Here is a 15,713-nt window from a genome sequence, read left to right as displayed (position 1 = left end):
GTTAGTAAGTTAAGTTATGATAGTGATAAGAATATTATCTAAGGTGCCTCTGATTTTCTGCGCACCATCAGCAGTCTTGAAGGTCAAGAACACCTGACTAAAACATCTGAAAAGCTTATAGTTATGCTTATCTGAAGTCTCTGTACAGTGTGAAGACTCTAATCCATGGTGCCGTTTTTATTTAATATGCTGCAATAGTTAGACATTACAAAAACGGGCAGTTTGAATGGGGGAAATGGCAGCGACAGAGGGGTTGCATCAGGGAACTGCCTCCACAGCTTTAATCTGCAAATCCCCCAGAGGTCCCTCAAGAGACTCTTTTTTTTTCTGAAGAGTTTCTCATGAATTCATTTTATCTCATTACTTTCCAGTGTACACAGTTTCAAACGCTGACACACCCCGTGTGTAAAACACTTTAAGCGTGACTTGTTCATTTCCACAAAAGCACGAGATATTGAATTACATGTGTATGTGTGCCTGAAACTCCGGTTATGGTTCATAACAACTCTTATTTGTGGTATAATTTCAGCTATGAAGAGGAATAATACGGCTCTTTCCCCACAAATTGACGATAAGTGAAAAGAGAAAAGAAATGCATGAAAACTAATTTACATTCATAGCCTCGCACAAACACTCACACACATAATCATGCAAACAATCACTGTCCGTTCAGGTCTGCGGATATCACTGCTGCTTTCTCTGCAAACAGAGTTATGATGAGGTAAATTGAGGTCTAGGTTAATTTAGCACGGGTATATCAGGATGGCAGACTGTGTGTGACCGGGCATGCATAAATGTGTCTGTCCATAAATATAATTCTGTAACTGTGTTGGTACATAAAAGCAAAATACATATACATTCAAGGCAAATGAAGGATGTGTGAGGAGAATGGACAATGGCATGTGAGGATTTCTTGGACATAAATAAATCGCTCCTAAGTTCACACACACACACACACACACACATGTTCTGCTTTTATGCATTCACACCTTTTGTCATGTACGTACACCCCTCTTTGCGTATAACATTTTCCCTCTTCAAAATAATTACCCTGACAGAACACAGAGAGGTGAGAAGAAACGGCTGGAGGGTACAAAGCCAAGAGCAGACAGAAATACACCCATGTACACACAAATGAGTATATGGAGACATGCACACGTACACATGCTACTATATAACCATGCACAAGCCCAGAGGTGGACAAATACGCAGCATTCATTATCTCAATCTCATCACCCTGGCAGCACTCGAACGAAAGCTGCTCGGGGTGATTGGATCATTTCCTGGTCGTGACTTAAGCCTGCAAGGCAGGTCGATACCGCGGCGCACACAGACACACACAGACACACACACACATATGCACTCACGCACACACAGAGGAACACAGGATCAATGTATATTAGTTACCTTTCTGTTGATTTCAGTAAATGGGAGTCCTGACAGCTTGATGGTTCATTCAGCCTCTTCACCCAAAGCTAGATGGAAAGTGTTAAGGAAGGACTTTCCCCTGCCTGTGTGTGTGTGTGTGTGTGTGTGTGTGTGTGTGTGTGTGTGTGTGTGTGTGTGTGTGTGTGTGTGTGTGTGTGTGTGTGTGTGTGTGTGTGTGTGTGTGTGTGTGTGTGTGTGTGTGTGTGTGTGTGTGTGTGTGTGTGTGTGTGTGTGTGTGTGTGTGTGTGTGTGTGTGTGTGTGTGTGTTTGTTTCTGCGAGGGCAGGCAGGGTCATTTCTCCTCTCTCCTGCGTTGCTATCCTCCCTCTCTTTTCCTCTCACCTCTGTTCCTATGTGCAGGCATATTACCGAAGCAAATTGGGGCCAATAGACTCTGTCACTGCATGACCCGGGGCTCACCAAACAGAACAGGAGCAACGCAGGGAAAAAAAGGCTAAGGGGATATAAGGAGATAAGCGAAAGGAGGAAAAGAGCGATTTAGAGAAGTATCGGGGAAAAAGGCCGAGACAACACAAGAGATGGCAAAGAGAGGGACAACAAGCCACGAGATGGACTGAGGGAAGGAAAGAAGCATAGGAGGATAGAGAGTGAGAGAAAGAAGTGACAACCTCAAATTAAATTCCCATCATGTCAGTGTAGAACAGAATTCAATAGTGTTTATTGGCAGCCCCCAGCCTCAGGGAAATTACATTCTGTAGCAGAGCATGGCATGAATGCACACACACCCCTGAACACACGCGCACACACACAGATGCAAGCACACATCTACAGTATTGTACACAACATAGTGCATGTCCTCGGAACAAAATATATAAATAAAAAAGTCCTCTGGATGGAGGATGCAGATTTTTTTTCTTTCCCTAAGGTCCATGAGCCATTTGCGTAGAGCGTGTGTATTTGCCCATCCATGCTCTATTTACACGCCTTAATAGAGGGGTGTGTGTGTGTGTGTGTGTGTGTGTGTGTGTGTGTGTGTGTGTGTGTGTGTGTGTGTGTGTGTGTGTGTGTGTGTGTGTGTGTGTGTGTGTGTGTGTGTGTGTGTGTGTGTGTGTGTGTGTGTGTGTGTGTGTGTGTGTGTGTGTGTGTGTGTTCTTGTCCGGAAATTTCACATGCACAGTTTAGCCAAAGTACAAACGACTAAGTTGTGCATTTCAGATGCTCTGTTTTTCTGTCTGTCGGCTACAATTGCCACTTTATTTGCAGTCAGACTCAGACTATTTGCCATTATAGTACATACGCAGGTTTCTATTACACTGGCTGCATTAAATGTGTCCCCAGGCTCAAGTTGCCATGAACACAGGGATTCAGTGCCTTTGTCCAACAGCCATCAGCAGCAGAAAAGGCAGCATACTTTAATGGGAAGCCGTTTAACAGTTTTATGCGGAGCACATGTAGAGGCTATTACTTACTGCTGATGTCTCTGGGATGCAGATTTGCTCTAAATCGCTAACAATCTGCCATTCTTTCAACCATCCTCCCACCCCCCACTGCTCTTGCTTCCTATCTTTGCCCCTCTAACCCTTAATGTCTCTGTCTGTTTTTGCCTTTCTCAATTCTATCCCCCTATCTTTCCAACGCACTCACTCGTTCTCTACGCCTCTCTCCTTCTCCAGGAGTGTGCCGAGAGAGCTTTGGGCTGCTCAGTGGAGGATCTGAAGGCTATTTTCTACTGTGAGCTGTGTGACAAGCAGTACCTCAGACACCAGGAGTTTGATAACCACATCAACTCCTACGACCATGCACACAAACAGGTAGGCCTTCATGTGCTACACCGGCACTGCAGCTACACACACACACATACTTTTTAACAGCACAAAAGCAGACTTTTTTTATGATCTCCTGTCATGGATTTTTCGGTTTGTCAACATTATGCGTGTTGACGGAACGCTATTTTACATTTCAATGTCAATCTGCCCATCGGGTACAGTTTTGCCGCAGGTAACAGTAGGAGTGTGGCAACTGCATCATCTCTCACAAATACACACACAGAGGTGGAACCGCTTAACTCGAGGAAGATACTCACACATAAAATGTACTTACACACACACTGTGGTGCTGCATTTATATTTCATATTTCGATTTTAGCTGGCTGATATATTAGAATAAACTTTTTTTGATCAATACAGGGCAATTTAGGTCAGTGTAGCCAACAGAATTATATAAACTATAAAGTGTATAATATCAGGCTTAAAAAAGAAAAGGAGTTACTACATAAATATACACAATATAGAGTAATAAGAACGTGTCAACCTTTATGTTTAGTTGACTTTGAATTTAGTTTTGGGTTCTCAAAGACCCAACTGCTCTAAGAGTAGTTATAATTACAAAGTCAAATATACTTCCTTTCCCCCCCCTTCTGACTTATATATAGACAAGTATAACATATGTAGTCCCACCTTTAAATTATTATAGCAAAGTCATTCTCATAGAATCAGGATAAGTAAGACCATATCAGGTTGATAAAACAATGTTAAGTATGTTTTTAAACTAATAGTCCCAGGGGACCAAATAGATAATTGAATCAGAAATATTGGTACTATGTAGTTAAACAAGTAAGTGAATAATATAGTTACAATAAATAAATACGTACTGTAAATAAAATTGACTTGAGGACTAGAAATAGGTCCTCAAGTCGTATTTTAGTTTCTCTAATTAAGATTTACAGCACTTGATTTATATGTAACTGGTACATAAGGATGCTACTACACACAATTTGTACTTCCTCCAAAGAGAAAAATAGATATTCTGTACCAAATAAAACATGGAGCTATTAGTCATAGCTCAAGTATTATGCTATTATTCCAGTTTAGACAAGATGAGAGCAATGGACCATTAGGGAAAGGCCCGGAAGCAGGTTTGCTCCTGTGATCTCTGCTTTCACATCCATTTTCACACACAACCTTCACTCTGGACTAACAAGCTGAAGGTTCTGCTGATAGCACACTCTCCTACAGCTATCTGTTGTTCTGCCAAGCATACACTCACACACAAAAACATACAGACATGCACTTCCCTGTGTACACACTTGTCCGCAAAACACAAGCAATCACTCAACCAAGGCATGCCACTTCCCACTTCTAAACACCCACGCGGTGCAACATGAAATAAACATTAAACAAGACTGTTCCTTCACTGTCATTGTTCTTTGTAAATGAATCGTAGGAACTGCAGGCCAATGTTAATGCTTTGTTTTAGCCAGCGGCGGGCACATGAAACGAGCTGCATGAGGCACTGAGCTGACAGTAGCCACAGGCATTGTAGGAACACACACACACACACACATATATGGACATGCATGCACACACTGCCTACTGAGCAGACAACAGATGAAATTCAGGCTGATGACAGCTTCCCTGCAGGAGTATTGGCTTTGGAGAATGGAAGCTGATTGCGTTTGCTCTGTCTCCTCTCCTTGTCATCGATTCAGGGATAAACATGTCTGAATGCGGTGCTTTATCAGCATTTACTGCTGAATACATACAATTGCTCATTACAAGAGAATTACACTTACTTTTAAATAAAGCAATCAGTCGATTAGCATGGCCTCTCATATGCTAAAGAATACATCATTCCTCATGCTAAGGCCCTAGTGGATACGAATCAACTCTGACTTATCCATAGTTGCCTCAGCCTGAGCACTTCTTAACACATCTAAAGGAATATTGATCGGGGCTTTGACAGACGGATTGAGCTTCACGGCACATAGCTAGACTGGCATGTTGGGGAGCAGGAGTATTACTGCTCCCTGCTGTTGGGACATGACATCATCTTTGAAGACAAAAGTATCCGCTTTAAAGTGGGGAACGGAAATATCTCTACCCTGTGTTCTCAGAGAAAATTCTGCATGCAATATTTTGTTTGGCTCTAAATATAGCTACAGGTTTGCCTGCAGTGGGACACGTTTTTAAGAGAGAACAATAACCTGGCAGATTGTGAATGCAAGAAGAAGGAGGAATAATTCATCTTCATATATTCCATGTATTATAGACTGCTCTCTCTGTCTCTCCCAGTGATTGTCATGGAGCTACAGTACAAGGACTCTGATCTTTCCCCCTCCCCTTCTTCCTCCTCTTTCCGCAGTCGTTCATTATGTATGCCTTTCTGCTTGAACATGATTAATATTTCCCATAGAATGAGTGTGGCATCAAAGCACCTCGGAGCTCCTTATCGCACACTAACTAACACACGTTAGCACCTATACTGTAAGACATGTTTGACTGATGCAAACCCACATGTGCTGCTTCGTAGGCAAATACTGAATGCTGCATTCAGTGAGCTGACAGTGGGATGTTAAGCATCAACCAATAATGTAGAAAGACAGGTGATTGTGTAAGACTCAGCAGAGATTAACCTGACGACTGTCAGCTCCAGCATAAGATCTTGGTGTAAAAGAGAGTGAGTGTATAAATAAATCTGATGTCTAAGGGGCTAATCTAATGTGTGTGTGTGTGTGTGTGTGTGTGTGTGTGTGTGTGTGTGTGTGTGTGTGTGTGTGTGTGTGTGTGTGTGTGTGTGTGTGTGTGTGTGTGTGTGTGTGTGTGTGTGTGTGTGTGTGTGTGTGTGTGTGTGCGTGCGTGCGTGCGTGCGTGCGTGCGTGCGTGCGTGCGTGCGTGCGTGTGTGTTGATACACTCTGTATGGGTGGATACTAGCGTAACATAATCTAAAGTAAGAGTGGTGTAATCCTTTTGCAAATTATACTACTGAATACATTTACAAATACATAAACAGCTGGTAAATTGCACACTCAGTTATAGCTCAAATGTGAAGCGACAGACTGTAAAACCAGACATATAGGAGGGATAGTAACACTCCATACTGCAGCTATCCTCAAACTCCTTAGTCCGTCCTCAGCCTTTCAGACACACACAGATACATAGAAACACACCATCATGCACACACACACACACACACACACACACACACACACACACACACACACACACACACACACACACACACACACACACACACACACACACACACACACACACACACACACACACACACACACACACACACACACACACACACACACACCTGCCAAGCATGGATAAAGAAGGGATTAAAGTGTGTCAGAAAAGGAAACCGGAGAGAAGCAGAAATCATTGTTTCCCTGGGAGGACTGGCACACCTATGGCTATAGACACTTAGTTTCACACTCACACATGCACGCACACAGAACAATTGAGCTAATTGTTTTTATACAGTATGATGCAGGATGAAGACCAACCAGTTTTCTCAACATAAAAATCACTCACACTATGGCGTGTTTGAATTATGTGTTTTGCATTTGTACACACACACAAAAGTATTACTAATAATAATAATAATAATACTCGGCACAGTTCTAGCAGTTTTCCAGCCCAAATCCTTGAGCTTTACAGTGTCTTAGATGGTATTGTGCAAATGATAAGTAGAAAATCCTTTGTAGCAGATCAATGTCTTTGGTGCGCTCCAGCTAAAGAGCAGGTGTCATTGTATTCAAAGGTCTCTCAGACCAAGCTGCGATGATTGAGGAAGGGCTGCACCTTTTTGAAATTTCAAGAGCATCATCGTCATTAAATCATGTCACTCATCTCAACCGCGTCTGTAATCTGCTTTTCACCAGTTGGGTTGTGTTTGCTCTCAAGCTGTGTGTCGGAGAAAACATGCTTTCTTCCAGGCTGAATGGAGTTAATTGGGCATGAGCTCTGGATGAGAACATCGGCAAATGCTGCTGACTGATGTGTGGTTTGAGAGACAGCTGCCTGCAGGGAGCTTCCTCAAACTAATCTCTCCCTGTCTCTTCTCTTGTGCCACTCTCATGCTCCTTGCTACTTCGTGCCCTTCACATCCTTTTTCTGTCCCTCCCTCTATCATGCTTCATTTCCACTTCCTGCAGAGGCTGAAGGAACTGAAGCACAGGGAGTTTGCTCGAAACGTGGCCTCAAAATCATGGAAGGACCAGCGCAAGCAGGATAAGGCTCTGAGACGCCTGCACCAGCTCGCACAGCTGCAACAGGAAACCCAGCGGTGAGGGGAGGAGAGTTTATTTGTGTGTGTGAGTGTAATATGACCAGATGCAGGAGTCCAGAGGGGTTAGAGTGCATCTCATCCAGTCAACGGTTCTTATATTTGATGGATGTATTCACAGGTTCACAGCACCCAGTTGTCCTAGACAGGTCCCAGGTGAAGTAAACACAACATGAAAAGTCATTGTTGGCGACTCTCTGAGAGCGGATGATTCGTAGGAAGGTTAATATGAGTTTAAGAGAAAAATGAATGGTAGAAAAACAAGTTCAAACATTAAACTTGCCTTTGGGCTCACAGCATTGGATGAAAATAACAATACATCATATAATCCTTGATTGCACCTATTCCTTGTGCAATTAAATGTGTTTTCATATAATTAGAGGATGATTATTTGAGAGGCATAACTATTATTCCAATATACTTCCAATATAAAACCTCAGCTGTTGTCTTAGTTTGTTTCTTCCTTTTGTTTCTTTCCTTGTTTTTGTATTTCCTCAAAAGCATACTTATTTGTTGTTATAATTACACTTTGTTGTAATCTTCTTTCTAAGAATATATATAATTACAAAATACCACATCCATGAACTTAAGTTGAAATACTTATACATATATTGACAAATGTTAACTACGCTATTTTTAATTCAAAACTTTGCTAATCACTGTGTACTGTACGTAATCATGTACATGACTGTACTGTTGGAATGCAACTCATAACTAACTTATGATTGATTGAATAAAACTGTACTTTAAAATGTCATCAATTAAACATTTGATGGATTTTCTGTCAAATGAATGCTAGATCAATACATTACACATGTATTATTCAGTGAAATCCAAGCTTAAGTCATGTCATTAAATCAATCAAGAATATTTCTCTCTTTCTGTTTCAGAGTCCCAGTGAAAACTTCTGGACTTCGAAGTACAGTCAAGACAGTGAGACATCAAGAAGACAGAGAAGTGAACCAAAGAGACCGCAGTCCTGAGGTCAAACCTGAACAATTCAGCCGCAGCCAGAGACCCCCTCCTCTGCAACCCAAGACACCCAGCCTCAGCCACCAACCAGAAGATCCATGGCGATCTCCTCCCCAGATACCACCAGTCGCTCCTCGAGCAGAGTACCCGCTAATCACACATCCAGCATCCAATACTGAGCCTCCTGCAGTGAACCCCCCCTCTCTCCTGGACTCGTGTCCCCAGCTGCCTCTCCCTGTGCGGGGGACAGCGGGAGGCAGGCTCGGGGTGTCCTTCTGCTTCTCACGCAGGGGGCCCAGGCTGGAGCCTTCCGCCTCCGTCTTCTCGGACATGGAGGAGGAGGAAGAAGAGGAGGAGAGAGAGAAGAGGGAAGAAATGAAAGAAAGGATAAAGGGGATGATGGAAGATATTGACAGGGAAACTGGGGCAGCAGAGGAGGGGAAGCACAGTAAGAGTGAAAAGCATGAGTCCAGATCTGACACTGTTAGACTAAGCGACACAGTGCCAATCCCCAGAGAAGCTCCCAGGGAGGAGAAAGAGATCGAAAGAACAGACATAGTAAAAGCACACTCGACTATTTCCACAGCAATACCTGATAATCAGAGTCATGATTTACTCTTCTTGCCATCACAGACCCAGCTGGAACACATGGACCCTGAACATACAAACAGCGAGACAGAGAAAAAGCAAGAAGCAGAGGATGGGAGGGAGGAGAGTGAGTATATGTGTGTGCTGGGGAAAGATGACTCGACCCGTCTGAGATGGCCTGTCAGTTTGCTCAAGTTCACCAACTCGCAACCACCCATCTCATACAGTTGCAATCCACTCAGTTTGAACCCACAACAACCCGAACAACTCACAGAGAATGTGCAGGAGTCTCAACAAAATCAGTGTGCTCGCTCAGATGAATCGGATCTTCGTGTCCCAGCTATTCTTACAACAGGCTCTCCTCCCTGTTTACAGATACCGACAAGACAAAAGCTGAAAGCACAAAGACATAAAGCTACGGATAATTTCAAGGCAGAGCAACATATTGACGCAGAGACAGAAGCACACCTGTTCAAAAACATTTCTCTGTCAGAAACAAGACCAGAAAAAGGGAGATGCGCACTAAGTATGGAGAACTGTGTGAGGGAAGCTTCCCATCCATTTGACCCCTCTCATGGTGACAGCTCTTACGCAAACTCCCAGAATCCTCTGGGAGGCAGATTAGGGGGTGCGAGAGGGATCAAGGAGAGAGCGATCATAGCCCTGAGCTGTAAATTAGAGTCTGTCACCCAGCCTGGCACACAGAGGATGTGCATTAGACCGTCCAGGAGTGAGTGTGGGAGTGAGACAATGTGTGCCAGCGCTGCACAGCCGAACGGGGGTGTCTCAGAAGTGTCACGCAGAAAGAGGAAAGCCAGCACAAAGAAACACAAGTTAGGAAAGAGGAAGAGGGGAAAGACAGAAAAGGCTTCAAACGAGCGCCAATCAGCAAGGTGCAAAGTGAGGAGTGTTGTCTCTACAGTCTCCACTGGCAGGGAGAGGAGTGGAGAAGCTGGAGGGAGCTGGGGGAAGAAAAGGAGGCTGAGGGAGACGGGGGAGGCGAGGATGAGGAGGGTGCAGAGAGCAGGGAGCAGCTGTCTCCTGGGGAGATGTGAAGCCGAGCCAGTATCTGTCTCTGCCAGGCAGAGGAGGCCTCACAGCACTGAGTCGCAGGCAGGCAGAGAGCAGGCAGAGCGCTGCAGCGTCTCCCAGCTCAGCAGACACTCAGCCCACAGACACAACAAGGGGGAGGGGGAGCGAGACGGCGATGCTTTGACTTTTCCCAGGCGGTCTCACTTCTCCTTGCACCCCTTCTCACCAGGATGTAACTCAAAGCTGTTTTGGGAAGGAGGTCACCATAGCAACCCCAGGAGTTTCATTGACTGCTGTTACCATGACAACAGCTGTGGTTGCAGCCCTGCGAGAAAGAGAAAACTCCTCCACAGGGACAGGAAATTCATTCATAGTAAGAGGAAGAGTTCGAGGCATGGTGAAGTCTGGAAGGAGACAGGGAGGGGAAGGAGAATAGGAGGGCGTTCAGGTTTTAGAGACTTGGATCTGATTTCGGATACAGAACAGTGGGAGTGGATGAGGGAGAGCTATGGTGCAGGTAGTGAGGAGGGCAGGTTGAAGAATGAGTGGAGAAACAGAGCAGTGGAGTGGGATCGGGTGGCGAAGTTTAGCCCCATTCCCAGCAGCTGGGGCAGGAGAGGCAGACGTCTGAGCACAGAAGATGTAGACTGGGACATGTGCAGCATGGACAGATGGACCTGGGGCAGCAGTGACAGCTGGGAGGACAGGGGGACACAGAGGTCCAGGTCAGGCTCCAGGACAGGGGCAGACAGCAGGGACAGCCCGGGCTGTGTGTGGAGATCTGCAGGAACCCGGCGCTCCAGCCCGAGGCCCATCTCCAGCCCTGAGTGGTGGACGTGTAGGCAGACAAACAGCCCCCAGAGTGGGGTCAACACACGGGCCAGCAGAGGCCTCAGTCCACGCTCCTGCAGCCCCTGCAGCAACACCAGCATGTCCGAACTGAGCTGGGAGTGGAGCCGGAGCAGCACCTGCTCAGGAGTCACAGTGGATGGGTTGAAAGTAAGCTCCTATAGGACATCCTCGGGAACCACAGGACCCCCATCTGAAGCCCATCTGAAGGCAGAGAACCCCCCATTAACTTCATCCAGCCTTACTTCTTGCTCCTTTTCTCATTCCTCGCCCTCCAGATCAACGTTTGCTCCCATCGTGCTGAGCACACACCATTGTGACACAAGCGCTTCTCAGCCGAACGAGCCCAGTTCACAGTCTGAACTTGGCCATGAACCCTCTGCCCTTGCCCTCAACACAAGCAGGTCAGACACGACTCTTCCAGGACTTTCCACTAAGTCTCTGCCACAGAAACCAGCCAGGGTGTTGCTTCTCCCTCTCATAGGCAAACTACCTGCAATCCAGAGAAAGGCCAGGAGGAAAAAAGGCCTGCTGGAGAAAAGTCAGGAGAAAGAGGGAAAGGAGGGAGATGAGGCTAAGGGCAGTGGACTGAATCCTGGCACAGTTGTCAACAGTCAGAAATGTCCTCTGGACATGGTTGAGTCAAACCCCAGCAGCACGCCAAATCTCTGCCTCTCACAGATTAGGACTGATGACAAGCAGACAGGTGGAGAGACAGCTCCGCCAATCAGCTTTACTGCAGAGGAGATGGACAAATATCGCCTCCTGCAAGAGCAGGCAAGAGAGCACATGCAGAAAATCCTGGAACAGACGAACGACAGCGAAGATACACACACAAAGACAAACTACACACAAACAACACAGACAGAGAACTGTGGGACTTCTGAGGGACAATATACACCTGCACACTTGCACAACCCTTCAGTGCCTCAAACCCAGTCGCTTCACACAGACACGCTGCAAACACAAGCACAGCACAGACTCCAGGTCAGACTCCCCCCTCCACATGTGACCCCACAAGAGAACTTTACTCAACCCATGGCTCTGAGGGTCCCTAATATCCCCCCTCTGTCCAGCCTCCATCATATTATTTTACAACACGCAGCCCTCTCCATGCCCCCATCGTCCTCTTCCTCCTCATTAAGATCTCCTGCCATCCACCCTCACCCCGCTCAGCTCCCTCACCCTCTGCCACCTCTCCACCCCTCTCACGCACATCACCTTCACCTCTCTCCCTTCTCTATATCATCCCTGTTTCCCTCCATTCTGCTGTCCCATCATCCCATCGCTTTTCTCCCACAGTCCCACACTTTCCATGCAAACCCACTTGCTCCACTCTCCCAAGTGGCGCTGCAACCGTTGAGCCCTCAGTCTTTCATGGACAGAGCGTGGCCGGTGAGGTTTCAACAGAAGGCGTTGTGATTTTTCCAGAGTGGCTGCCATGTTTATTAATCTTTCTTGGCAACTCAGAGTTGTGAGAGAAAGAAGGGGAATATTTGATTTGGACAAAAGCCTGCTATTTGAAATGGGGATGTGTCAGTGCTTTTACTAGAATGAACTTCAACTCCCTTTCGCATATGCCCCCACACACGCGCGTTCATGAATACACAGAATCGGCCCAACTTTTGACTGTGTTCAAATACAAATGTGTTTCTCCATCTAGCCTCTCCTGTGTTTCAGCAGACATCGATAACAGACTTTGATCCTTTACTTTTCCCATCATTCCTCATTCAAGTCCAGAATAAAGGGAAAGGTGCACCTGCTATTCAAAGACAAGCTGGGCGTGTGTCATCCTCTCTTTATCCTTCTGAACCACAGACAGACCAGCTGCCTTTTGAAGTATCCTTCATGCCAGGGACAGAGGGACAAGAAAGAGTGATAATGCTCTCTCCTTATCTCCATTTCATACAGGTTATCTGAGTTAGAGTGTGACTTTCAACAAACATAAACAACATTTCAGCGACCAGGGGGGGAATAGCACAGCCGTTTTAACCTTGGTGTATACTGTATTTGTGTGTGTGTGTCACGGTGTAAGGTAATTCTGGAGTGACGCACATACACAGTAGAAAAGACAGCTTATTTCCATATCTGACACCTGTTTTGTCTCTATAGTGTAAATATTCTGACAGTGAGTAATAACATTAGAAACAATAAAATGAAAGGTGGATTGAACCTTGTCCAGTCGTCCAATGTTTATTCCACGCTCAATGACTCCAGCGATGCAACACTTTCAAACAGCTTTTCATACTTGTATGTGAAATAAATATTATTTTCCCCACAGCATTTAACAAATCGGTTGTTGAGAGAGCAATGAAAAATGTTGATATGTTAAGCTTGGTGAAAATAAACAGGCTTTAATGCTTTTTATTATTCTGTCTGATTCATGTTGGTCGTGCAACACGCTCAACATTAAAAATGAATACTGTGTGGTTTACCATGCCTCAAAACCAGGCACCCTAAATCCTTGGAAGATTGTAGCAGTGACCCTTTCACTTTAAGCAACGTACCAGCAACCCCTTGTTTAATTGGATTGAGTTTTAGATGACACAGGGTGTACAATTATACAATCTTTTACTTATAAAGAAGAGAGATGTGGGAAAAGTAAACTAAAATAACCACCAAGGAGAGTTTTTTTATTTCTCATTTTCTATACTGATCATCATCTTGCAAGGTTGAAAAAACACTATCCTAGAGTGTCGGAAGAAAAAAGTGGAAATGACATTTTGAGTAATTTATTTAATATAAAAGTTTCCAAATTAATGTTTTACATTTTTGTATCCATCATTTCTCAGATGTAGATGGATCAGTCTGAAAATGTTTTTGCTGTGTTAGTCACGCTGATGCTGCCCTTTAAAAAGTACCATATGATGTTAGTGTGCTATTAGTAATTATTATGCCAAACAGATACATCATTTTAGAATGTTTACATTTGAATGTAATGTCCTGTAGTTTGATATTTAGTTCACTCCACTGGGGATGCCAAAAGCTCAAAGCCAAGAACAATCCACACAGTTTCATGACTCTTAATCTGCACCATGAACTTTTGAAGTGCATGCTCTACTTGGATAACATACATGTGAGGTAAGAAATAAAATCTCTTTTGCATCATTTATGAAACACAGAAGTTCATTCTTGCTTGTCTTTCCAAAGGTTATGGTGGTTAGTAACTGTTGCTATGCATCATGCCTGGTGGTTGGTGAAGGCGCGGATGTATTAAAGCTGCTTGCCAAACAGTTGATCACTGCAGCGGCCGGCACTCGGGGAGAGGAACACAGAAGAGAACAGAGCGGCATCCAGATGGTCTAGGGACTTGGACTACCCAGAGTGCTTTGAGAGATTGGATTGATTTGCCCTCCATGGTATCAGTGAACACAGCCCAGCCCACAGGGGGAGCAACAGCCAGCGGTGACATAAATATAGAGACAAAAACAAGAAAATACACTCCCATTCCTGAGGTGTTGGCTAGAAATATAAGTCAACCCCTGCAGAGATTCAGTAATTAGAACACAATTCCTCTTTCTCCTCCTTGTGACCCCTGAGCTTGCTCTTGTATCTGTGTGTATACAGTACACATGTGCAAGTTTGTGAGAAACAGAGACAGAATCCCTATCTCTCTCCACAGGCCAGGAGATCAAACAGACTGTGTGGAATATAGAGCAGCAATAATTAGCAGCTGTTACAGCATCAAACCTCTCTATCTCTCCCTCTCTCTGACACTCACTCACACCAAACTGCTCATCTCTTATCTTATCTTTTAGAGATGTTCAACAACTTCTCAGTCCTCCAATTCTGATAACTGTGGAGATTATACAAAATCAACCCACTCCATCTTGTCTTTCCATTTCATAAGAATTAAAATCACTCATAAAGTCTAAAGGGCAAAATGCATGAGAACAGTCATATAACAGAAAGCGTAAAAGCAATTACAGAACTTGAACAAAATTCACATGAATGTTATTATAAAAGCAGATGTACCAATGAATATCAAGTGCTTGGGACCTTCACTGTATTAAAAAGCAAAAAAGTCACAAAAGCACACAAGAGTTATTCACACAGGGGTCATGTGGAAATTAGTAATCACAATATCACTATACTTTCTGTCATTGACTGATTAAATCATTACCTAAGCCCTGAGATTCGCCCCCTGGTGTGTTCATATTTTTGCTATCGTGTGTGTGCATGTACAGTATGTGCTATGTGTGTAAGCACGCAGGAGTGTAGGTTGATTTATGATCGAGAAGAAGCAGTTTCCTCAGTCAATCGCTCTTGTGAATTAATGAGGTATAAAACCTAAAGCTGGCACTCAGTCAAACACACCAGCAGTCACAGAGCTCACTGCTGGAGCAGGAACACTTCTGTTGGCACCGCATTTGATTGTTAGATTGTGGGTATAGATTGCATAGAGCAAAAAAGAGCCCCTCACGGCTACTGAAGCGATCCATCGACCCAAATTGCAATTCTGTATAAACGAGACACTTCCCATCTCTTGCTCTCTCTTTCATTTTGGTGTGGTCTCGCCTCTTACCCTTCTCTTTGATTCAACCAGGTCAGTGGGGCTGCGTTTAGCTCCCCCGGCTGTTCTCTCACTGTGCAGAAGAAAAGACACCATTACACTTCGTCCTCTCAATCCCACTCATTCAGAGTCTACATACGTTTCTTTCATATGTTTGAATGCTGCACAGTAGCAACATTCAAAGCACAATCTGCTTTGTAATATTATTATTACATAGAGAAAACCCTTTTCGACACCTTTCCTCTCGCAGTGACATTCATTAAAAGTTTTCTTGAGTCGTGGCAGAGGGTGACATACA

General features: G+C 44.6%; 1 protein-coding gene across 2 annotated transcripts in view; it reads left to right on the top strand.

The window, feature by feature from the left end:
- Nucleotides 1–13,386, top strand: part of LOC117460334 (G patch domain-containing protein 8) — a 33,552-nt gene extending 20,166 nt beyond the window's left edge. Inside the window, exons 3-5 of one of the 2 annotated variants that reach the window (XM_034101689.2) lie at nt 3,062–3,199; nt 7,331–7,461; nt 8,352–13,386. In XM_034101689.2, coding sequence (XP_033957580.1) covers nt 3,062–3,199; nt 7,331–7,461; nt 8,352–12,324 — 4,242 coding nt within the window. In that variant the 3' untranslated portion in view covers nt 12,325–13,386. Of the gene's footprint in view, nt 1–3,061; nt 3,200–7,330; nt 7,462–8,351 lie in introns of those variants that run through there. The other variant, XM_034101690.2, reaches the window with a different exon arrangement.
- Nucleotides 13,387–15,713: the final 2,327 nt, after the last annotated feature.

This window comes from Pseudochaenichthys georgianus, chromosome 16 (assembly GCF_902827115.2).
Source record: "Pseudochaenichthys georgianus chromosome 16, fPseGeo1.2, whole genome shotgun sequence".
Lineage (NCBI taxonomy): Eukaryota > Metazoa > Chordata > Actinopteri > Perciformes > Channichthyidae > Pseudochaenichthys > Pseudochaenichthys georgianus.
This window is presented reverse-complemented; position numbering and strand designations above follow the sequence as displayed.